General features: G+C 49.2%; 1 protein-coding gene across 1 annotated transcript; it reads left to right on the top strand.

Annotated features, from left to right (window-relative positions):
* The first annotated feature begins 1,837 nt into the window (after positions 1-1,837).
* Positions 1,838-19,272, top strand: LOC115323039 (G2/mitotic-specific cyclin-A-like). Its single transcript, XM_040220891.2, has 6 exons — positions 1,838-1,964; positions 4,758-4,981; positions 7,056-7,260; positions 11,011-11,124; positions 15,362-15,495; positions 19,224-19,272. The coding sequence occupies exons 1-6, from the start codon at positions 1,848-1,850 to the stop codon at positions 19,270-19,272; spliced, it is 843 nt and encodes a 280-aa protein (XP_040076825.2). The 5' UTR covers positions 1,838-1,847.
* The last annotated feature ends 561 nt before the right edge of the window (positions 19,273-19,833 follow it).

The following is a 19,833-nucleotide window of genomic DNA, read 5'->3' as shown; positions in this document are numbered from 1 at the left end:
CGAGTTGTCGAAGGTAAAGCAGTAGCGCTGGAGTCGGGACAACAGGAGCTTTTGATCGTTTACGACACGACTACTCGACTGCATTCCGTGTTGCGAGACTCCGAGAAGTCGCATGCCCAGTTGATCCCCCGCGGCGCCCCCACCAAACGTGGCGGAAAGGTAGCCCAGGAAAGTTAGCCGGCAGTGGCACCGTGTGGCTACACCGTTGCGGAACGGCGGCACCAATCCCTACTCTGCCTCTTTTAAATTGCGTTCCGGATTAACAAAGCACGCCTGACTCTCCGCGTGGCTCTAAAGCGACTCCAATCCGGGGTATACGGTGCCCTTTTTCGGTCGCTTTATCGATCGATTGAATCGACGGTGGCAACAACGTTCGAACGCAGCAATCCAACGCCCGGCGGTCGGCCAGACTGAGCTGCGGAGGATCCAGTTTGTGCCGTGCTCCGCCCAGCTTCGAGATCTACGCAGAGTCGTCTGGCGCACGGGGGTCGCAAGTCGAGGTCAAGGCGGCTGTCCCCGCCGTTGCTCCCGATGAGGACGGCGAGAAGGCTCCGTATTCCGATGATCGGGGGACGTCCGGCGATGTCTGCTCAGACTCTCCCGACTGTGGAATGGAGTGCGATGCCCTGGGTGAGTCTACCGCCGCGTCCCGTACCTGCGGACCGTCCGTCGGCGTTGCGGCTTTTCCCACAACTCCTACACACCGTTTCACTAAGTTCAGTCGCAGACGATGGGACCGACCAAAGAACTTCGAAAACGCGAGTTACTGGGCCTTTCCCGTAATTTAAGGACCACCGCATATATGCACCTATTGCGCTGTGGTTAGCCCCATTGGCTCATGGCATAAGGAGCTTCCGAACTTAAAACTGCCCTAAAGACGTTCCTGAGATCGTCTGTTCTTGGTGACAACTCATACTACGGGATCTTAGCACAAGAGAAATTAAAAAGTATGCTCGTACGACGTCCATTTTTCTACTAAAAATTTGATTTAAGTTAGTGGCATGCCTCTTACTGAGTGGAAACCTCTGGAACACAGAATCCAGCGGAGGCAGCCGAGTGACGATGAGTGTCAGCCAGGCCGTGTGCCCGTTGTCACGCGTCCGCTGGATTCTGTGCTCCAGAGTTTTCCGCTCACAAAAGGGCATGTCACTAACGTCAATCACATTTTTAGTAGGAAAATGGACGTCGCACGAGCATACTTTTTTTAAATTTCTGTGGTGCTAAGATCCCATAGAATGAGTTGTCACCAAGAACGGACGGGCGGATGCAGGAATTTCCTGAGGAGGGGGTCAGGAGTTGGTCAGCGTACCATATGTTATGGAACCCCTTTTTCCTCTCTTCACGCCCTAAATTTACACATTCAGAAATCGAGAGGGGGGGTCAGGGCATCCGGACCCCCCCCCCCCCCCCCCCCTCTAAATCCGCCCCTGAGAACAGACGATCTCAGAAACGTCTTTAGTGCACCTTTAAAGTAAAAACAGCCTTGTTACCTCACGAAGTTTTTTACGCATTGACAAGTGCCAGAGAGGCTCCTACCTGATGCATACCTGTTCTGACATTTGCATAGAGTGCGACAGACTGGGGAACACGAGGCTTACTCGAGGAGTCGCGGCGTAGTTGGTCACTGAAATTCAAATGCCCGAATCCACCTTTACTCGACGGCTCCTGCGACTCGTTTCGTCGCCGCTCTGGAGATGGTGTAATGCGTGGGCGGAACAGGAGGCCGGGCGCTCCGGTCAAAACATGTTGGGGGCGGCAATTTGGTTGCACCGACGAGCGGACCCCCCGCCGTCTTCCCCTCTTTCTCCAACCGGGGAACCCTGCCGACCCTGGACCCAGACTCCCCCATGGTCCTGGACACGTCCCTGCACACCCTGGAACCCATGTCCTACATGGAGATCCGGGACCTGGAGGCCAGCTCGGAGTACGCCCAGGACATCTACACCCACCTCAGGCAGCAGGAGGTGGGTGGGCTTCTTTCGTTCACGCTGCTGCTGATATGCGAACACATCCTTTTGCAAGGATGTGTTGGAACCATACATAAGTATGAAGCAAACGTGCTCCATGTACGCACCATACCTTTTGTACGTTGTACGAGCAGTGTGACTGCGGCATGGCGAGACGGTGCCGCTGCTTCGTTTTGGAACGGCTTCGCCGCGGCCGGTGTAGTAGAGCCGCCGAATGGGCCGCTTTCTCCACCTGGGTCGGTTTGCTAGGGAATGTGGCTATTTCTGCCGGTGGTTCGGCTGTCGCATGACCGGCTTCCTGATAGACTAGGTACCTACAAAGAAAACTCGACGTCTGCTGTTTTCTGCTATGTTGTAGAGCGTCTCTTGTGTTGTGCTGCAGCGCGGCACTGCTGCGAGAGTGCACGGCTTTGTCTTGCATCTCGTTTTCACGCTCTCTCATGGAAAGGAGACCGTCTAAACGCGTTGTAAACGCAAATGAGGTGTAGTTAAATGTAAGATGAAGAAACGCCGATTCAGTTGTACGACTTTCGTCTTCTTTTTTTATTATCTGATTTCTGTTTCGTCTATCGTTTCTTTAGACAATACAGCGCTCGAGCTTGTGGCTTTAACGGTGTGCGAGCCCTGTGGAAGATGCGCCAGCCTCGACTCTGCAGGGCAGCATAGGTGGCTGTGAGATTGGCAAATGGCTGCCATAAATAGTATCAATAGTGAGAGACGGGCTAGTTGGTACGTCATTCCTTTTGACAGAAGTGCCACGAGACATGGACAGAAAGTAAGACGTAGCTTAAGCCCCCTTTTGACACAATTCTGTCCTCACTGAGATTATTCGAGTACGCTTTTGCACGGGCGAGAAGATGAAGAGGCATGAAATGCGAGACTAATAGCATTTGTCTGCTTTAGGAGCGGCATGTGAAGTTATCTCTGGGAAAGATAGTCTTGGAGTGAGAGTAAAAAAAAATGGGCAAGGGTCTGACGAGCGATATCGGCTGGAACGCTATTGCCTGTGTTACTAGTTGCATGCGGTTCAGGCAAAGGCAGCGCCAGGTGAGAAGGGGAAAGCACTAGGGAGGCTGGGGACGAGGAGAGAAACCTCCTTTCCTCTCCAAGGCTCGTAGTGCTCTGCCTCTCTCCCCTCGCCTTCCTAGTGCTCGTCCTTTCTCTCTTTGCCTGTCATTGCCTTGGCCTGCACTGCACACAACTAGTGACATTGAGTACAGGTAATGTTCGTCCTTTGAGCCAGTCACGTCACCAGATAATCTCTCGCCGGGAGAAATACCCGCACTCGCCAGCGAACCGCTCCGGGGAATGTTCCAGACTCGAGGACACCCCAATGTGGAGATTTATGCAGTAAACTGGTCATCTACCAACCTGGTAACAGTGGAAACCGTGAGTTGTTAGGGGAATTCGGCGATTCTGTAGAAGCCGGGGACTCTCCACCGTGATCGGCACCGGTCGGGAAACTGTGCTTCCCTTTCTTCGAGTGACTGTAATTGATGAGCATCTGGTGCAGGACAGAGTGCACGCGACTCCGCTTGGAAGCTAGTCTTGGTGGAACCTGAATTGCTGCCTCTCAAAACTCTGGCACCAGGACTAACTTGTCTTCTTGCGCTTGCACCAGTGGCCTTGCCCAGATGTTTACCTAAAACTGGACGTTTATTCTGAAAACAATGTCAAACTGATAAGGTAACAGGATTTTTTAGATGCCCCAGTGAGGAGGTTAAGGAGCCACCGTTGCTTACAAGATGTACAGGATGTGCAGGAAGTGTATGGCTTGTAGTTAAGCATTGACAGGTGGCTTAGATCTGCTAAATTGGCACTTAAACCAAGGAAACGCTTCACTCGGGGGTGGGGACGTTCGAGGAAATTTGGGAGTTTGGAGAGTCCTGGAGGAACCCCCTACATCCCCCAAAAGGCAGTTTGGGAACCCAGACTAGTGACACCGGATTCCCCGATTGTTTCGCAAAGCATATCAGTTGACTATAGCTACCACTCGAATTGGGACTTTGTGAACCTTAGATATGGCGTCGAGAGTTTCGGGCAACATCGTCTCGCTCATTCGCGGAACTGCTTAAAGGGATGGTGAACCGAAATTTGTATTTAAAAAAAAACAATGCACGAGATGTAAGCGGGACGCTACAATCCCTACAACATTACTCGTAAGGCGATATCTCAAATGGACGGCCGTATTTTCGGAAAAAAGAGGTCGAGATTGGGAACCAGGCCCACGAAGCTCGTGACCGTCAAGATACCTTGTTTCCTCCACTCTTCGCTTCGCTCCCTCAAGGCGGCGAGACTGAGAAGACGCAAGGCAGTTCACTCCCTTTCTCAGAGAAAGAGGACGTCAACATTTCTGCCAAATGCGCCTCGGTTTTTTTTTTTTTTTTTTTTTTTTTTTTTTAAATACGGTCGTTTGTTTGAGATATCACGGTATGAGTGATGTTTTGGTGTTTGTAGCATCCCGTTGCACACTTTTGCCGCGTGTTTTGGGGAATCCAGATTTCGGTTCAGCATCCCTTTCAGCTGTTCCACAACCTCAGACGAAACCTTAGTTAACCAGCAACGAAGAGTTTGAGCAATTGAACGAAACTGTCGATCGTGTAGGCTTCCCACAAGTCGTTGAAAGCGTCGGAACTCTGAGCTGTCATTTTCAATGCCTCGTAAGTTGTTGAAAAAATATTAAAAATTGTTGCGGCACTGTACGAGAACGGCAAAGGGTGCAGGACCTCAAGCACGCCTTCTCACGCGAGTCTCTCACGGCTCTCCTCTTCTCTCCCCGGGTGCGCGAAGGAGAAGCTGACCCCGAAGCCGACTTACATGAGCAAGCAGCCGGACATCACGTCCTCGATGCGCGCCATCCTCGTCGACTGGCTGGTGGAGGTGGCCGAGGAGTATCGCCTGCACCCGGAGACGCTCTTCCTCGGCGTCTCGTACGTGGACCGCTTCCTCTCCGCCATGTCGGTAATCCGCAACAAGCTTCAGCTCGTCGGCACAGCCGCCCTCTACATCGCCGCGTGAGTGGACGCCTCTGCCGTGCGGCTGGCAGGTCGGCCAAAGCGTTTCTCTTCGTGCGTGAGAGGGAAGGTGGTGACGTCACGTTCGTGCTGCGATCTTGATTACACCCAACAGTAATGATTGTTCTTTCTTTTTTTTTTATCGTTAGGGCAGCTTTTATGGCACAAGCCCGATTTATGTGCCCCAGGCATCGGTAAAGTGCTGCGCCTAATTGCATTATGAATCCTGGAACTTCTTGCGCCAGAATGCCATTTTTGCTGAGAATTGTGCCTCACGTGCGCCTAAATGGGCCTGAAGGAGAAAAAATGGATGTTTTATTATTGGTCCACTTTGATATTTGGGGAAAGTAGAGGGAAAGAAAAATTCTGCAAACATGTATTTCCCGGCGTCTGTACGCACCGTATAGTTTGCTTCGTCTTATGTCAGAGCACTGGCAAAGGCTCGAACACCTATAACCACAGACTCTCGTATAATCGGTGCAAGTCACGGGGCTATTCATTGCACTTGACTGGTTTAGCCGATGAAAGCACAGGTACAAGGGGACGACGAACGCCATGATTTCGCGCTTTGAAGCGGCAAATCAGCTGGGCAGAGCCGTGGATGCTCGGCATCGACCGCGCTGGCCGCTTGATGCACTGGCTGGTTAATCGCCGACGTCTAAAATTCCAGCGGATTTCGGACACCGAGTCTTGAGAGGCCTGTTGCAAAATACTAAGATCGTTGATTGCAGCTACTCGTACTCCTGATAAAGGCACTCGGTTATCGTGTCTGCCACATGCCTCCATGTCATGGCTGCACCGGTGCACTTGCGCCGCTTGCATTAAACTTCACTGACTTTCATCAGTGTGCGCACGTCAAGCTTCGCCGCTTTGCACCAGAGTGCTACGAGCAGCGGCTGTTGTGGGGCAGCGCCTGGCCTAAAGCGATGGACATGCATATTATGCCCAGCTTTATTACAGGTTGAGCTTTGGCCTAATTGCAAATTAATCTCTTCAAAAAAAAAAAAAAAAGCATAGAAGAAGGGAGAAAAAAAGAAGAATCTATACCAGGGGTGGCCAAGCTGCAGCTCGCGAGCCATATGCGGCTCTTCGCATGTTAAAGTGCGGCTCGCGGCTCCCTCTCCTACACCCCCCCCCCCCCCCCCCACACACACACACACACTTCCCCAAGACAGAAATAGAATGAGTTTTAAATCGAAAGACAGATTGCGGGTTTGGTAGTCTTATCTGCTTTCGACTCGGATAGTTTCGTTTATTGCTCTCAACAAAAGGTGTGCCTCCCCCCCCCCCTCCCCCCCGCGGCTCTTGGAGGTTTCGTGGTTTTGTTTGCGGCTCTTAGGCTGGGTCAGCCTGGTCACCCCTGGTGTATACTGTCAAAAACTTAATTTTTACGAGGACCTCGTTTCTGCGAATCGCTTACATTTTGCGAAAAATGGGTCCCGCGAACAATTACGGTAAAATGTAAACATATTGGAATCTATATTTAGATCATCCCACCGCCTTGCGAAAATTGAAACCCGCAAAATATTCCAAAACTTCAGCTTTGACTTAAATCGCAAATTTTGAGTCCGCGATAAAATTAATCGTATACTGTATATACATTCGAATAAATACAGTAGGCAAGGTAGTTCCCATGCAAAGTAGATCGAAAGAGCAGCACACTGATCGCCGCTAAGAGATGTGTCACCTTTAAAGCTCAAGTGTAGTCTTTTATAATATTTTTGGGTGGTTGTCTTTGCAGGTTGGGATATGTCTCGAGTTTGGTAGGTTCATTAAACTTACGGGACAGATTTCTATTTGCAGACATGCAAGTGGATATGCTCTTTCTTGCTTATACTGTATTTTAAATGAATTTACAGGCGAAACAAACCACCTAGTATAAAAGGGAGAGAGGATTCATTCCAGTGGAGTGTGGCACTACGATTCACCGGTGGCTTACGAACGCTCTTCTGAACGAGCAGCTCTGGCACGACTAGCTCGTACGGCCAGAAGACCGCTCTCGTTTCTCTCTTACCCTTAGTAAATGCGCCATTTGTGTGTAGACCAATCGGTGCGTCTGACGCGGGCGCTGCAGGAAGTTTGAGGAGATCTACCCGCCGGAGGTGTCGGAGTTTGTCTTCATCACGGACGACACGTACACGAAGCAGCAGGTGCTCCGGATGGAACAGCTGGTGCTCAAGGTGCTCTCGTTCGACATGGCGGCCCCCACCATCTACTACTTCCTGCTCCGCTTCGCGGAAGTCGGCAAGGCCCCGGACACCGTCAAGCACCTGGCTCATGTGAGAGGCTTCCTTTGATTAGGTGCCGCCTTTGTCACCAAAGGCCGGTGCGCACTCTTGCGACCGCTTGCGACTTGATTCATTACGACCTTGTGCGATATCCTAAAGCAGAACTCAAATGGGATCTAAGATTGTCTGCTTGTGACGACAACTCAATCTGCGGGCTCAAGTCATCCTAAAAAGAGCCGAAATTACGCTCGTGGGTGGCAGATTTCCGTTTTAAAAATCTAAGCGAAGGGTGTGACACGCACCTCTTTCTGCGCCCTAAAGGTGAATTGTCCAGTGAAATTTTGTATTTGAGAAAGCAGTTGAATATCGTTGTTATTGCCTCGAGAAGCATCGCACGCGCAAAATTTGAATTGTATATGCCCAATTGAATGAGTAATTAAATTTATAGTGCTCTCATCGCTTCCTAGCGTAAACGTGGCTTTCGTTGGCAACATTGAAGCTCTGACGTCACACAATGCAATACAAGCATTCCCGTCTCGTCGTTTGCCTGCGAGCGAACGCCGCAGCGTGCTTCGTTTTTGTAGTCGTGCTCGACTGATTTTGTGGTTGGGTGATATTTTTGTAGCGCGGTTAGGTGCCACAACCACCGGACAGCATAGGCGAGCCAAGACATGACGTTCCACACTTCTCCGCAAAACGTGCGGTGACGTGCAAAATGGATCGTCGCCGTGCGTAGGGACTGGGTTCCCGTCAAGATAGAGATTCTGCTCATGCAGCAATCATCTCGCAGAAAAGAGCTACGAGCTGAGCTCTAAACGGGCAGAAGGCTCGTAAGCTCAGGTGTGATGCTGCTCCAACGATATTAAACTACGTCCATCCACTCCTCGCCCAAATCGGATCAATCAATTTGATTATGCAGCAAAACCGAAACCAACAGCTAGACCACTTGGAAATGATACGAAAAGGTGTATTTAGCACGCGCGCAGCCAAACTCTGTTAGACCCGCTTGTAAAACTAGAGCGTGGCTATGATCATCAAGCTCGTCCAAGTCAAGTGACAACATGCATTTGAACGATTCACCGTTTGCCTTCGACCCTCGGACATCTCCTCCCAGGGAACGAACCTCGGCCTCATCACCGATCCCGTAGATCCGCCGAAATGTGCACCCAGATGCCGCTTCGTGTACCTAGTTGCCGCTTGAGAGGCGATATCTGCATCCTTTGCTTTCCAAGTGCTCGCAGTGCTCTTAGTTCAATCAGTGGCCGTCGCAGTTGTGTTTCCGCGAAACGGCATACGTTTGCTCGAAACCTATGGCTGCTTTCGAGTAATATCCTGCTAAAAGACGTTACTTTTTTCACACGCTTGGGAACTGCATTAAAAGAACCGTATTTCAATAAGGTACAGCCTGGTAGACTTCGAGACAAAATACAAGACATCTGTCGACCAACGCTTGTTATCCTGACCATCCGACAAACCTTTGCGTTTTGTGATGTCACGCAGCAGCTGCGGATGTCAGCCGTTGACACTGGCTAAATTTGGGGTGCAGTTTTGTACATACGCTCATAAAAGGTTTAATTGATAACTGGAGATCATATATCAAAATAAAAATGACGTTTGTCTACATGAAAGCTCCCTGGAGGTAACGAGCGCAAAACTTAAGTACTTCCGGTTTCGACCAGACGATTCCTTTAAAGCAGACACTGGAGGCGCGGTCGGACGGCATTTTCACTAAAGCCTAGATTGAAAAAAAAAGATTAGTCTTAAACCATAAGGAGCATTCACAATTTAATGGTGGAAACCTCCTGTGATGATTGGTTGCAAGTGCGCTGTGTTTGCGGGTGGCGAGGAGGAAAGGCGGAGACGTTTGCAGACGATCGACGCTTATGTCACCTGATCGGGCACCCGAAGATTTAATTCTTGTCAAAATATAATGTTTGATGCACCTAAAAGAGCAATATTACAGATATTTGATCTCCATGCAACTACCTCTTTTCATTGGTCCAATATTATGGAGGGGGTGCAGACCGGAGGATGCCCCTCCCTCCCCACTCCCCGAAGAGGAAGTATTCGTGGTGTATTTTTTGCTGGTAGTTTACTATGACATTTTGCCATCTAGAACTGGTCATTTGTATTGACCAAGGGCCCAATGTACAATAGGCCATTAAAAACAAGCGTCTACGAAAAGCACTTGAGTTCCCCTTTAAGACAAAAGAAAATACTGGCACCATGTATGAGACAACTTTGGAACTGCATTTCACTACAGTGAAGGTTTTGCAGTATTTGTGCTCGTTTATCACATTACCGTAAAGTTCCAAAAGAACGCCCACCCAAAATGAAGAAATAAATGATGAAAAATGGGGGTGGGCTATCTTTGGGGAGGCCTCAGCAAAACTTCATAAAAAACCGGCTAGAAACCACGCGATACGAGAACTAATAAGGCAGATTGCGGACACCACAAATTCGAGTGTCTCAATGCGATAAACAAGCAAGAATTCGCTACAAACTCCTGTGTCACGGGAAATGATACCGCAGGTTGTGGACGCAGCAGATTCGCGTTTCATGGTGTTAAGGTCCCGCGGAAATCTGCCGAGAACTCTCAAGGGAACGAATACCGCAAATCACGGACGTAGCAGATGATTATGGTGCGATAAACCCGCGGGAATTCGCTACAAGCCCGCCTGTCACGGGACCCTATATCGCGCATGCACATCAGGGACAAGGGGGAAGGAATCCGCTAAAAACTATGTCACGGAAACGGATACCACAGATTGCGGACGCAGCAGGTTCACATTTCACAGTGCAACATACACCTGGGAACAACTCGCGTGTTACAGGAGCCGATATCGCATGCGCAGATCACGGACAAAAACGCGCGAACCCGCTATAAACTCGCTTGTCACACGTGCCGGTACAGCAAATTGCGCGGTTGACGCGATTCCCATTGGACATTGAGTGACGTCCGACGGAAATGGGGGGGTGGGCAATGTTTCGGAATTTTTGTTGCAGATATTCAGCCATAAAAACGGGATGGGCGATCTCTCGGAACTTTAGGGTAAGGTTTTCAAGGCAGTGCGGAGAGAAAGTCTGCTTTTTCCACAGGATTTATGGTGACATCCGGACGACGCCGGGCTCTGATTGGCTTTGCTTGAAAGAACAGTGGGTAGACCTCTTTGCTAGGTGCCTTCAGGTCTACCGACTATTTTTTCCCTCAGCCAATAAGAGATCGTCGTTCTGACATTATTGACACCCCTGCAAAGAAGCAAACCAACTTGCACTCTGCATAGCAAAAGAATGATGTGAATAAAAAAATGGGAAATGTTCAGAAATCGTATGAGTTCCACAGCTGCCCGACAGATGGCGCCGGGGGTGCTCTTGCACTGTAAGGGACCGCAAGAGGTTGTGGTTTGCATAACGTGCTCTTCACATCAGTGCTTTGTGGACGCATTTTGCCGGTCTATGCAGTCGTCTGCTGCGCATTTTATGACGTCGACGTTATGCAGATTTTGCCGGCTATGCCATGGAGCTGAGAAAAGCCATTTTCGACTTTTAGGAACCGGAGGAGTGTAGCAGTTTAGCCATTTCAAGAGTGAGAATGGGCTCCGTGTCTCCACCCCTGGGAGCTGAAAGGCACAATCTAATTCCCTGGAATTTGGGCGGGGCAGAGAGTGCTTGTTCCACAACACTGGCCTAAAGGGGCATCTACCCTTTCCATCAAGCGTGTTAATTATGAGAAGTTCGGAAGTGCCTTCTGTGTGCTTTTAAACCAGTTGCCACTCGAGTATAGCGAGGCATTTCTTCCAGTATCTCTGCGAGCTGACGTTCCTGGAGGACGAGCCGTACCTTCAGTACCTGCCCAGCATCGTTGCCGGTGCGTCCTTGTGCCTGGCAAACCACACACTAAACCGATGCCCGTGGGTGAGTTAGACTTATCAATCGGTTAGCGTTCTTATTCCTTGTGGTGAACGGCAATGAGGATGTGGCTACAGAAGTAGCGGTGCTAACACACCCCCACCTTTTAAAAGCCGACTTCTCGCTTTCCACTTTTGCTGTCCTTTCCCATATGCTCCAGTTTTTACCTCGCCCCAACTTGGCTCTTCTTGCAGCTTAGGAGAGGGGAAAGCTAAAAGGATTGTCTTCCCTGCAGTAAACCGAGGTTGTACGTCGGCCTTTCAAGAGACAATGACATCTCCGCAAAAGTACTTTTTTTTTGCCAGGCGGTTTAATATGGAGTCGGGAGACTACCAACCAGTTCAACGCGTGTTTCGTAAGTTACGACAAATAACGAGTAATAGATGTAGTACCGTCAGTAGCACAGCACGAAGAAGGAAGGAGTATGTTCACGACGTAAGAATAATGGGCAACGTTTTGAGTAAAATTTGTAGCACATTTCGCGTTTTGTTTTATATGAATTCACGAAAACTTAGTTTGAAACTGGAATTTGAATTTCGTAGTTTCGAAGCCTCAATTTCCATGAAATTCAGGCTTGGAATTCAAAATTCAACTTTTGAACCTTTCGGTGTTCAATTCAATGTTCAACAACCAAATTTTTCTAGCTATCTATAAAAATATTTTGATGTCTTTGGACTCATAAGTTTAAGAAAGCTTAACATTTTCGAATTATTCGAAACATTGAACCTTAGCAGAGTTATAATGTTGCAAACTTTTCAAATTCGGATCTAAGAGAGGTTTGAACATTTCGAAACCTTTAGAACCGGAACTCTGGGAGGTTCGCGGCATCCCTAAAAAACGTTTGCAAAGCTCTTGAGGGTAACTTTCATTGGTTCGTGCTTGTCGATGCGGACGTTCCCGTTGTAGGTCCTGCAACAGACGCTGCCATCGCAGACTTTGCGTGCGGCCGGGGCAAACACGAAGTGACGTTGGAGAGGCACTCAGGAAACGCCGACGACTGCGGAGATGCGAAACATCTTACCGCTACTTCGAAACAAAGTGGAGTGCGGTGGCGGTGACAGTGTTCTTGCAATGCCTGGAGCAATTCGAGGAGAACTCGTGCCAGGATTAAATCATCTGCAAACTCCATTAAGTTATTTGTTTACTCCATAAATCGGCTGCAAGATGTTCATAACCAAGGTTGGTTTGATTAAATGTACGGTCAGAGTTTACCGTAGTCTTACCATCCGCCTTCAAGGTGTTGGCCCTAGTTTTTTTGCCTCTCTCGCTTTTATCGAAGTACCACCATATCAAATTTTTTTTGCTGTCTCTTGACTTCATTATAGCTAAGGATTACTGTAGTTTGAACGCCACGTGACCATAGAAAAAAGAGTGAACGCCACTGAAATCGGCTGTTTTTGGGCGGAGAGAAAACGAATTTCCAGCCAATACATTTCGAGGACTCCTACGCACTTATGAGTTGTGGATGCGAAAGCATATATTTCAACCTTCCGTTCCCTCAGCTTGTCTGCGGCGTCATGGCGTGGACTGCCAGATTTTGCTTGCCGACGGCCGAGCACGCGCTCTCGTGAAGTGCCCGTGCCGCACTGAGCTCGGCCGTTCACCCTTTCTTGAGTTTGCCCGGACGGGCTCTGCGGTCAGGCCCGCACTGCCGCACCTTGCCAGGTTGCCGAGTGCGCTGCGCCACCATGGAGAGGGTTTCTCTGCTGGCATCCAGGGGAACTACGCCGCACAAGAGCCAATGGGAGCCTTGTTTCTTGGAATTATGACATGCGCCAGCCAATAGGCCATCAGATTTCTGCTACGGACGACATTTGGAAGGGGAAAGGTGCCGTTTGGCGCGGTTTCAATACTGATGACTGCGGTTTGCTCCATGGGACCAGTTATTGCTTTCGCATTAAAATTTTGTTATGGGTGGTTCGGCTATTGTAGGTCATGTTAAAATGAGAACCTCAGCGAGCATAGATACCTTGTCGGTCTCGCACAGTGGTTAGAGATCTTCATCGCGTTGACGGCAAGACTGCATTTTTTAATGTTCTAGTTGTAAGATTTGTTGCGAGTGTTTGTTTTCCATGTTGCGTTACTGACACTCTAGTTCAGGTGGGCGGTTCCTTGCCCCCTTGACCAATCGCGCAGTGGGCAAGCGGCGCATCTGTGACTTTTTATGCAGACCTTTATGAGCCATCGTTGTGCGGCAAATGTCGAGGAGTTTTGGCCTAAAAGCCATTGACGTCTGTTGTGCTTAAAGGGGTACTCCCACGACACATTTTTCAGCCACCCAACTAACTCGGTTTTTTTAATCGCCGGGCTTTACCATCTCTGGTATACTGTTTTGTATCGCAAAAGTAAAAATAGTTATTGTGAAATGGGCAAATAAATGTGATGTCAAACCCAACATTCAAGTATACGTGGCCTTTTCAGTGTCACATTACAGACGAGCAGGGAGTCAAAATACCGTATTTACACAATTATATGTGACCCCCCCACTGAAGAAATTCCACAGCAGCAAAAAAGAAAGATACTTTAGAGGCACATTCTATGGCAAACCTCGACCTCCAGCATGCATTGGATGCCTTCTCCCGTGCTTTGGCCGCTCACACACGTGCGAGTCGCACGAGATGCCGGAGAGCTATCAAAGCTGGAGGCGGAACAACTGAAGCTGCTCCCTGTCCTTCTCACTCTTTTTCCGCTACTAAACACTATGATTCGTCGATGTCGTCCTACAAACTCTCGCTCTTAGCAAATGACCGCATCTTCCGCGCTTCCTCTGTTATCGCGTCGCCCGTCGCAGGCAACAGACGATCACGCACTTCTGCGACGTACATTGCAAGCTTGACCTCTAATTCCGGAAAGCCTGTCCAGACTTTGGCCCTCGGAAACTTCTTAGTTTGTCGCCCCGATTGAGCCCCTCTGCCGCTGCAGACGCTGCTGGAGCACCGCACGCTTTGACGGGTCGAACTTGCGTCCAGCAGCACTGTTTTCGGTCGCTTTCGCACGAAGGACGGCCCGTGAATGAGCACCCAAATCTGAAGCTGCCTGGATCACAAGTGTCGATAGAAACTTGTTTGGCTTTCCAGCAAGCTTGCATGACCTCGACTTTCGATCAAACGATGTGCGACCGTGCATTTTGCGAAAAGCAGGGGAGTGAGGTTGTTCCTGGTTCGTTCCGAAGGGGCTCTTGCGTTAAGTGTCGTCACCCTTGTGATTCAGGCGCGTCCGTTCACTTCGAAACATTCAGGCTGGTTTGCGAATGGAAATAAATAATTTTCCCTGCAATTAAAATAAAGAGGAAAAGTTGTGAAATAAGCGTACGGAATGGCGCAATGTTACTCGTTCAACCGACTGAACTCGAGCAAAAGTGTTCTTGATGTCGCAGTTGATTCATTTTTGTCGGCAGTGGAATGGTTTGTTTGTACGACTCGACCTACAATCGTGTAAATGCAGTACAGTATGCCAAGGATTTGTTTCATGCTGCAGCATGGGTGGTTGATCGAGCTCCAAAACATTTATTTGATGCCATGAAACTGCTTCTAATCAGTGGGAACCTATTCTACATTCCAATAATGAACCCTCACCTAACGGTGGCGACACTCTTTCATTGTTGCCAGTAGAAACTTTCAGTCTCAAAAAGAAAGCCGAGGAACAACATTGTAAATTTAATAACTTGGCGGAAATATTTTGTCCAAACAATTTCGTTAATTCGGCAGTGTTTGTTGTGTGGGGGCCGGGGGTAGGCCCCAGGAAGAAAGAATAACTTTAAAGGTAAAGATAACTGTTTATTACGGAAAACAAAGGTTTGAGTCAGTGAGACGGGCGGAAGCAACTGGAAAGAGAAGAACTTGTGCTTGGAGTACTTTGAGGCGATGGCGGCGGGGGGGTAGTTTATGAAGTGAGGGGTAAGGTTACAGCTGCGGCGAAGAAGTCTGCTGTGGGGGCTTGCGAGCAGAGTTACTTGGTTGATGTTTACATTTGGGCGATGGGTAGAACTGAGGGCGAAAAGAATGGACGGTGGTTTGAACGGCGAGGACTCGTTGGCTCCAGAGAACTCGGGTTGCGGGGAGCAATTCGGATGGAAAGAACGGAGCGGGGGCGGCAGAGTGGTCGGAAGAATAACAGATGGCCACGGTTAACATATGCTCACAGTTGAGTCAATTTAGAGGCAAATCGGGGGCTATGAAGAAAACGCAGGAGTGCCCCTTTAACTTCCGCAATCCGTATGTCTTTCCCTCCTCATTCCATGCAGTCCTCGGACCTGCTCCTCTACTCTGGCTACAACGTGGAGGACTTCAAGGAGTGCATCCACAGCCTCTACAGCAGCTTCTGCAATGCTGGCACACAAGCACAGCAGGCCATCCAGGAAAAGTTCAAGTCCTCCAAGTGAGTCGACTGGACTGCATGCTTTTTTGTTCTGTGCTCCCTTGTGAGCCCTCGAATTTCAATTGTCAAGACTCCTGTGACAAAAATGACCATGTGGGGAACATCGATTTAAGACTTGATATCTTGGCCTTGTCTGGCGGCTTGTTTCGAGAAAGCAGCAATGATTGACGGTACTTCGGGCATGGTGTCAAACATCCTTTGCAAAAAAGGGAAGACATTTGGTGAGAACATCAGAGGTTGCATTGTTGCTGTCATGCAGTATAATCACTGGTAGTACCATTGCGTTCAAAACGATGCGGTTCTACTTCCTTTGGGAACTCCCAAGTCCCTTGTAGTTTTACAGGGAGCTGTTAAGGGCTAGTTTCTCCAGCTACCGTCATCTATGAGCAATGGCGGCAACCTTTCCAGCCTTTCCACTCTGGTTTTCACCAGAGTGGAAAGGCTAAATTTCTCTAGGTGTCATCCTTGAGGTCGCCCATGAGGTCGCCAGAGAAGTTGTCCTTGAGGACGTCCAGGAGGTCGTCCTCGAGGTCGTCCCACCATAGTACAGCTTTGCTAGTCTTCCTTCTTCACCAGAGTGGAAAGGATGAAAGTTTTTTTTTTAAGTTTATTTAGGGGAACACTTTTATGGTATTTGTGGCAGTGAAGAGGAATATTACTCGGTGTTCAAGCAAACTTAAAACCGCTGCACTCTGCTAGCCCCGCTGATGCGAGATAACCAAACGCCACATTCTTCAACAACTATCGTTTCTTTGACTTTTCGTAGCATCTGTATGGTGATAGTGCATGGCATTTCCATACTTTTATTTATGTCAAATTCGGGTGGTCAATTGTCGGCAATTTATTTTGCCAGAAAACTGGCAATAGTGTTTCCTACCTGCCCATTCTTCCGAATTTTTTGAGAAACGTATGAATTGTTACTAACTTTACAATTTTACAAATCTTGCTTCAAATTTTACAAAAAATGTAATAAGTATTTCTTTTAATTTTTTTTTGTAAAATTGCTGCTGGCGGTATATTGCACCGCCACAAGAGGGGGATAGGTACCATCCACAACAGCGTCGTGGATTTTACTAGTTGTCTATCCAGTGGCCACGGATCCAAAACCAATCCAAAGCCTTTGTTCATGTGTTTCGCGGCGCACGTTGGTTTGACGTGTTGTGCCTCGCTGTTTTGGCCAGTGTGGCAAGCAGAGCGGTCTCTGTTTGTTCCAAGTATATTCATAGCATTTCCGTAGTCGCGGTGGCTTTGAGGCGCAATGGCGAACTCCAAACCTCAAAAGAGGTACTTTCAGGTGTTCCCGAAATACTACATGTTGGGATTCCCGTGCTTCGTGCCGTCCAAGAAGGGAGAGAAGTTTGCATTCTGTCACTCGTGCACGTGTGATGTCAGCGTTTCGCGCGGTGGCAAGGCTGACATTAAGCTGCACATCGTTTCGCATAAACACCAGGGATAAGTGCCTGCCTCTTACGACTTCCCCCGCGGCTGCGGGAGTTTTCCGAATTTGAAAGTCCACAGGTTGGCAGTTATGGTGCTCCCGTTGTCAGTTTCTGGCTGGCGCGCACAATTAGGGTGGTGGTTCTCCGGCAAGCACCGAAAACTTTCCGGCGCTTTTTCCACCTGAGCGGCCAGGCGAGTGGGCGCCAGACTGTATCCGGTGTCATCACCTTCGAAATAGGAGGGGTCAGCGAGAAAAAACTGAGCAAAAGGAACAATACTGATACGAAGTCTCCATGTGGCAATTTGAGTTAGTTGGTTCATGATCGTAGACAAGCGCCAAAAAAAAGACGGGGAAAAAAGGTTGACGTAAATACTAGCCCCGAGTTGCGCCAGTGTGTACGTCAACTTGTCCCTGTCTGATGTGAAGTCACTTCAGGAGCCAATACTCGAGCCAGTCCATGCCATTGGGACACGGGTGACGCGGCAGCAGCAGCCTCGCTAGCGGTGTCTTGCGGTCAAGCGGCGAAGTAAACTGCCACCGTCTGGCGTTTAATGTTTGGTTGCTGAGGGTCACGTGATGTACCGCCGGCACGTTTTTGGTTGCCGGTACCACCCTCTCGGACTTGCCGGCGGTTGACCATCTGAATTCGCCATTAGTGTGGACACTTACAGAGAGTTCTGTGACATACAGTACGCTCGCAACAGTTCAAACTCGGTTATGCCATACTTCTGGTTAATTTGAACTAAATTTAAAAATGTGGGTTGTCCCACTGTGTTTAATGTAATTTTTTAATCCCATTTCATAAGCCGTTCAATTCTAACGGCATTTTCGTGCAATTCAGTATTTTTTGTCTCGCTGCCCCCGTTCAGTGTGCTTCTTTCCAAGCACCGGTGCCATGCGGAGAAGCAACACCTACTGGGCTTGTATCTGCGGGTGTTGCTTTTCCGCACTGCTCTGGTGCTCGGTAAGAAGCACGCTTAATGGGGTTAAAGCAGAGGACACATGACCAATGAAAGTGCAGCAGTTTCAATAGCAACATGCACGAACGCTGTGTTGGGGCGGCATGCCATAACTTCGCATCACGGTGTCCGCGCAAGTTGCCATGTAAATTGCAGTGCAGCGGCCTGCTTATGCAGCAGACGACAATAAGCAGGAACGTTTGAAAGAGCAGACGACAGTTCAAATGATGAGGCGCCCGTTTGGACTTCAAGACTCGCTGAACGTAGTCCGCAGGTGGTCCGTACAGCTTAGCGGTTTGCCCGCGTTCATGTTCTCGACTTCACGACTTCTCCTGGGCTAGCAGAACTGCAGTTTTTGTGTGCTAGCTGGACACATTTTTTGTCTGGTCTTTGTCAGCGTAGCTGAGCTGGTGTAAATATGGCTTTGTAAACAAACTGTTAAGGTTGGCTTGCACTGCTTACGGACGAGTGACAGCTCTCGGGATCTGTTGCGACAAGTGAACACGCCAATGCCGTCCTTTGAGTAGCTGCGGAATGCTTGCCGTTTGCATAAAGTTACATTTAATTTATTTGTGCATCATTTTTTCTTTTCTGGCTCGAAAAACTTTTGGAGGTGTTACGAACGACCATGTCCCATTGGTGGTAACATCCATTTGACGTTGCAAATACCACAAAACCTTCGCCCTGGTAAATTGCAGTTCTGGAGCTGCCTCATTAATGGCGCCAGCGTGCCAGTGCATTTAGCCGCCCCGTTCACCCGCTCTGCGTAGCTCAGTCGGTGTGGTGTCTGGCTGGGAATGGCTTGTTCCTTGTTCCATCCCCATCCGAGAGTAATCTTTCCTTTGTCTTTTAATAACGGGCCTATACGCTTCATACAAGTTCAACCTACGTGGAACAGTCGACAGTTGGAGCAGTTCTAAAACCGAGTATAAACAGATTCTCCCTTAAAAATATGGAGCCCTACTTAGGCCTACACCATTTTGGTGCTGCCTGCCTTCCCGAGTACTAGCACGCTTACCGCCGAATGCACAAACCTTGCTCCAATCTAGGTGCCCTTTCGCTTCTTGGAGGAAAGCGAGAGGGCCGCGCTGGCCATTCGCGAGGGCGAATAAGCAGCCTAGGTCGCCTATTCGTCCTCCCGATTGGCCGGCGCCGGCCCTCGCGCCTTCCTCGAGGAAGTGGAGGTGCACCTCAATTGGGGCGAGGTTTGTGACTTCGGCGCCTAGTTCAGTGAACGTCCCTTGGATGTCCTAAGGAATTGCAGAACAAAGTGTGCTGCTAGGGTTCATGTCGCTCACGCACCGCCTTTTGTTTTTCCTCCACACCAGGTTTCACTGCGTCGCAAATCTGAAGCCTGCGTGCACGCTGCCTTTCTAGCGGACGGCTCCGCGTTACCGCCACTGCCGCTCAACCCGAACAAGTTTTTAATTGCATGTGTGACAATAACGTACACCGATGGTGGAAGTGTGCAATTTCATGTGTTGTGCCCTTGTGAAAAGAATGAATGTTGCCACTGCTGTTGCAAGCATTTTAATCAAACCCGTTTTTTGATGTGGTGCAAGGGGAGGCCGGGGGGGGCCAATATTTCTGTGCTTTGTCACTTTCTTTGACGGACTAAAGGCGGAACTGTTGGCTTGGCTGCCAGGCCCAGTAACGAGAGTGAGGAATTATGCAACGCGTAGCAGTTTTTCTGACCGGAGACCTGCAACTTCTTGGAGCAACATGACGCATGTTTTTTGGCTCGTTTGACATTGATCCTGGTGGTCCGTAGCCTCGTCTGCAGTTCGCATCTCGCAGCTTTTACTTGCCCTTCCCCTTCAGTTTTTAATTTCCACGGTCGGTCTCTTTCATACTCATGTACAGTGCAGATATGATTCACATGCATCATCCAAAGAGACATTTCCAAGGTGTAAGGAAGGGGGTATATTTAACTAAATG

This window comes from Ixodes scapularis, unplaced genomic scaffold (assembly GCF_016920785.2).
Source record: "Ixodes scapularis isolate PalLabHiFi unplaced genomic scaffold, ASM1692078v2 PGA_scaffold13__105_contigs__length_92229423, whole genome shotgun sequence".
Taxonomy (NCBI): domain Eukaryota; kingdom Metazoa; phylum Arthropoda; class Arachnida; order Ixodida; family Ixodidae; genus Ixodes; species Ixodes scapularis.
The sequence above is the reverse complement of the archived record's forward strand: the minus strand, read 5'-3'. Positions and strand labels throughout refer to the sequence as shown.

Excerpts from the sequence above, each read along its gene's own strand:
- LOC115323039 (XM_040220891.2), top strand. The coding sequence starts at position 1,848 with ATGGTCCTGGACACGTCCCTGCACACCCTGGAACCCATGTCCTACATG. Across the intron at positions 1,965-4,757 it reads CCCACCTCAGGCAGCAGGAG|GAGAAGCTGACCCCGAAGCC; the intron begins GTGGGTGGGCTT and ends GGGTGCGCGAAG. Across the intron at positions 11,125-15,361 it reads CACTAAACCGATGCCCGTGG|TCCTCGGACCTGCTCCTCTA; the intron begins GTGAGTTAGACT and ends CATTCCATGCAG.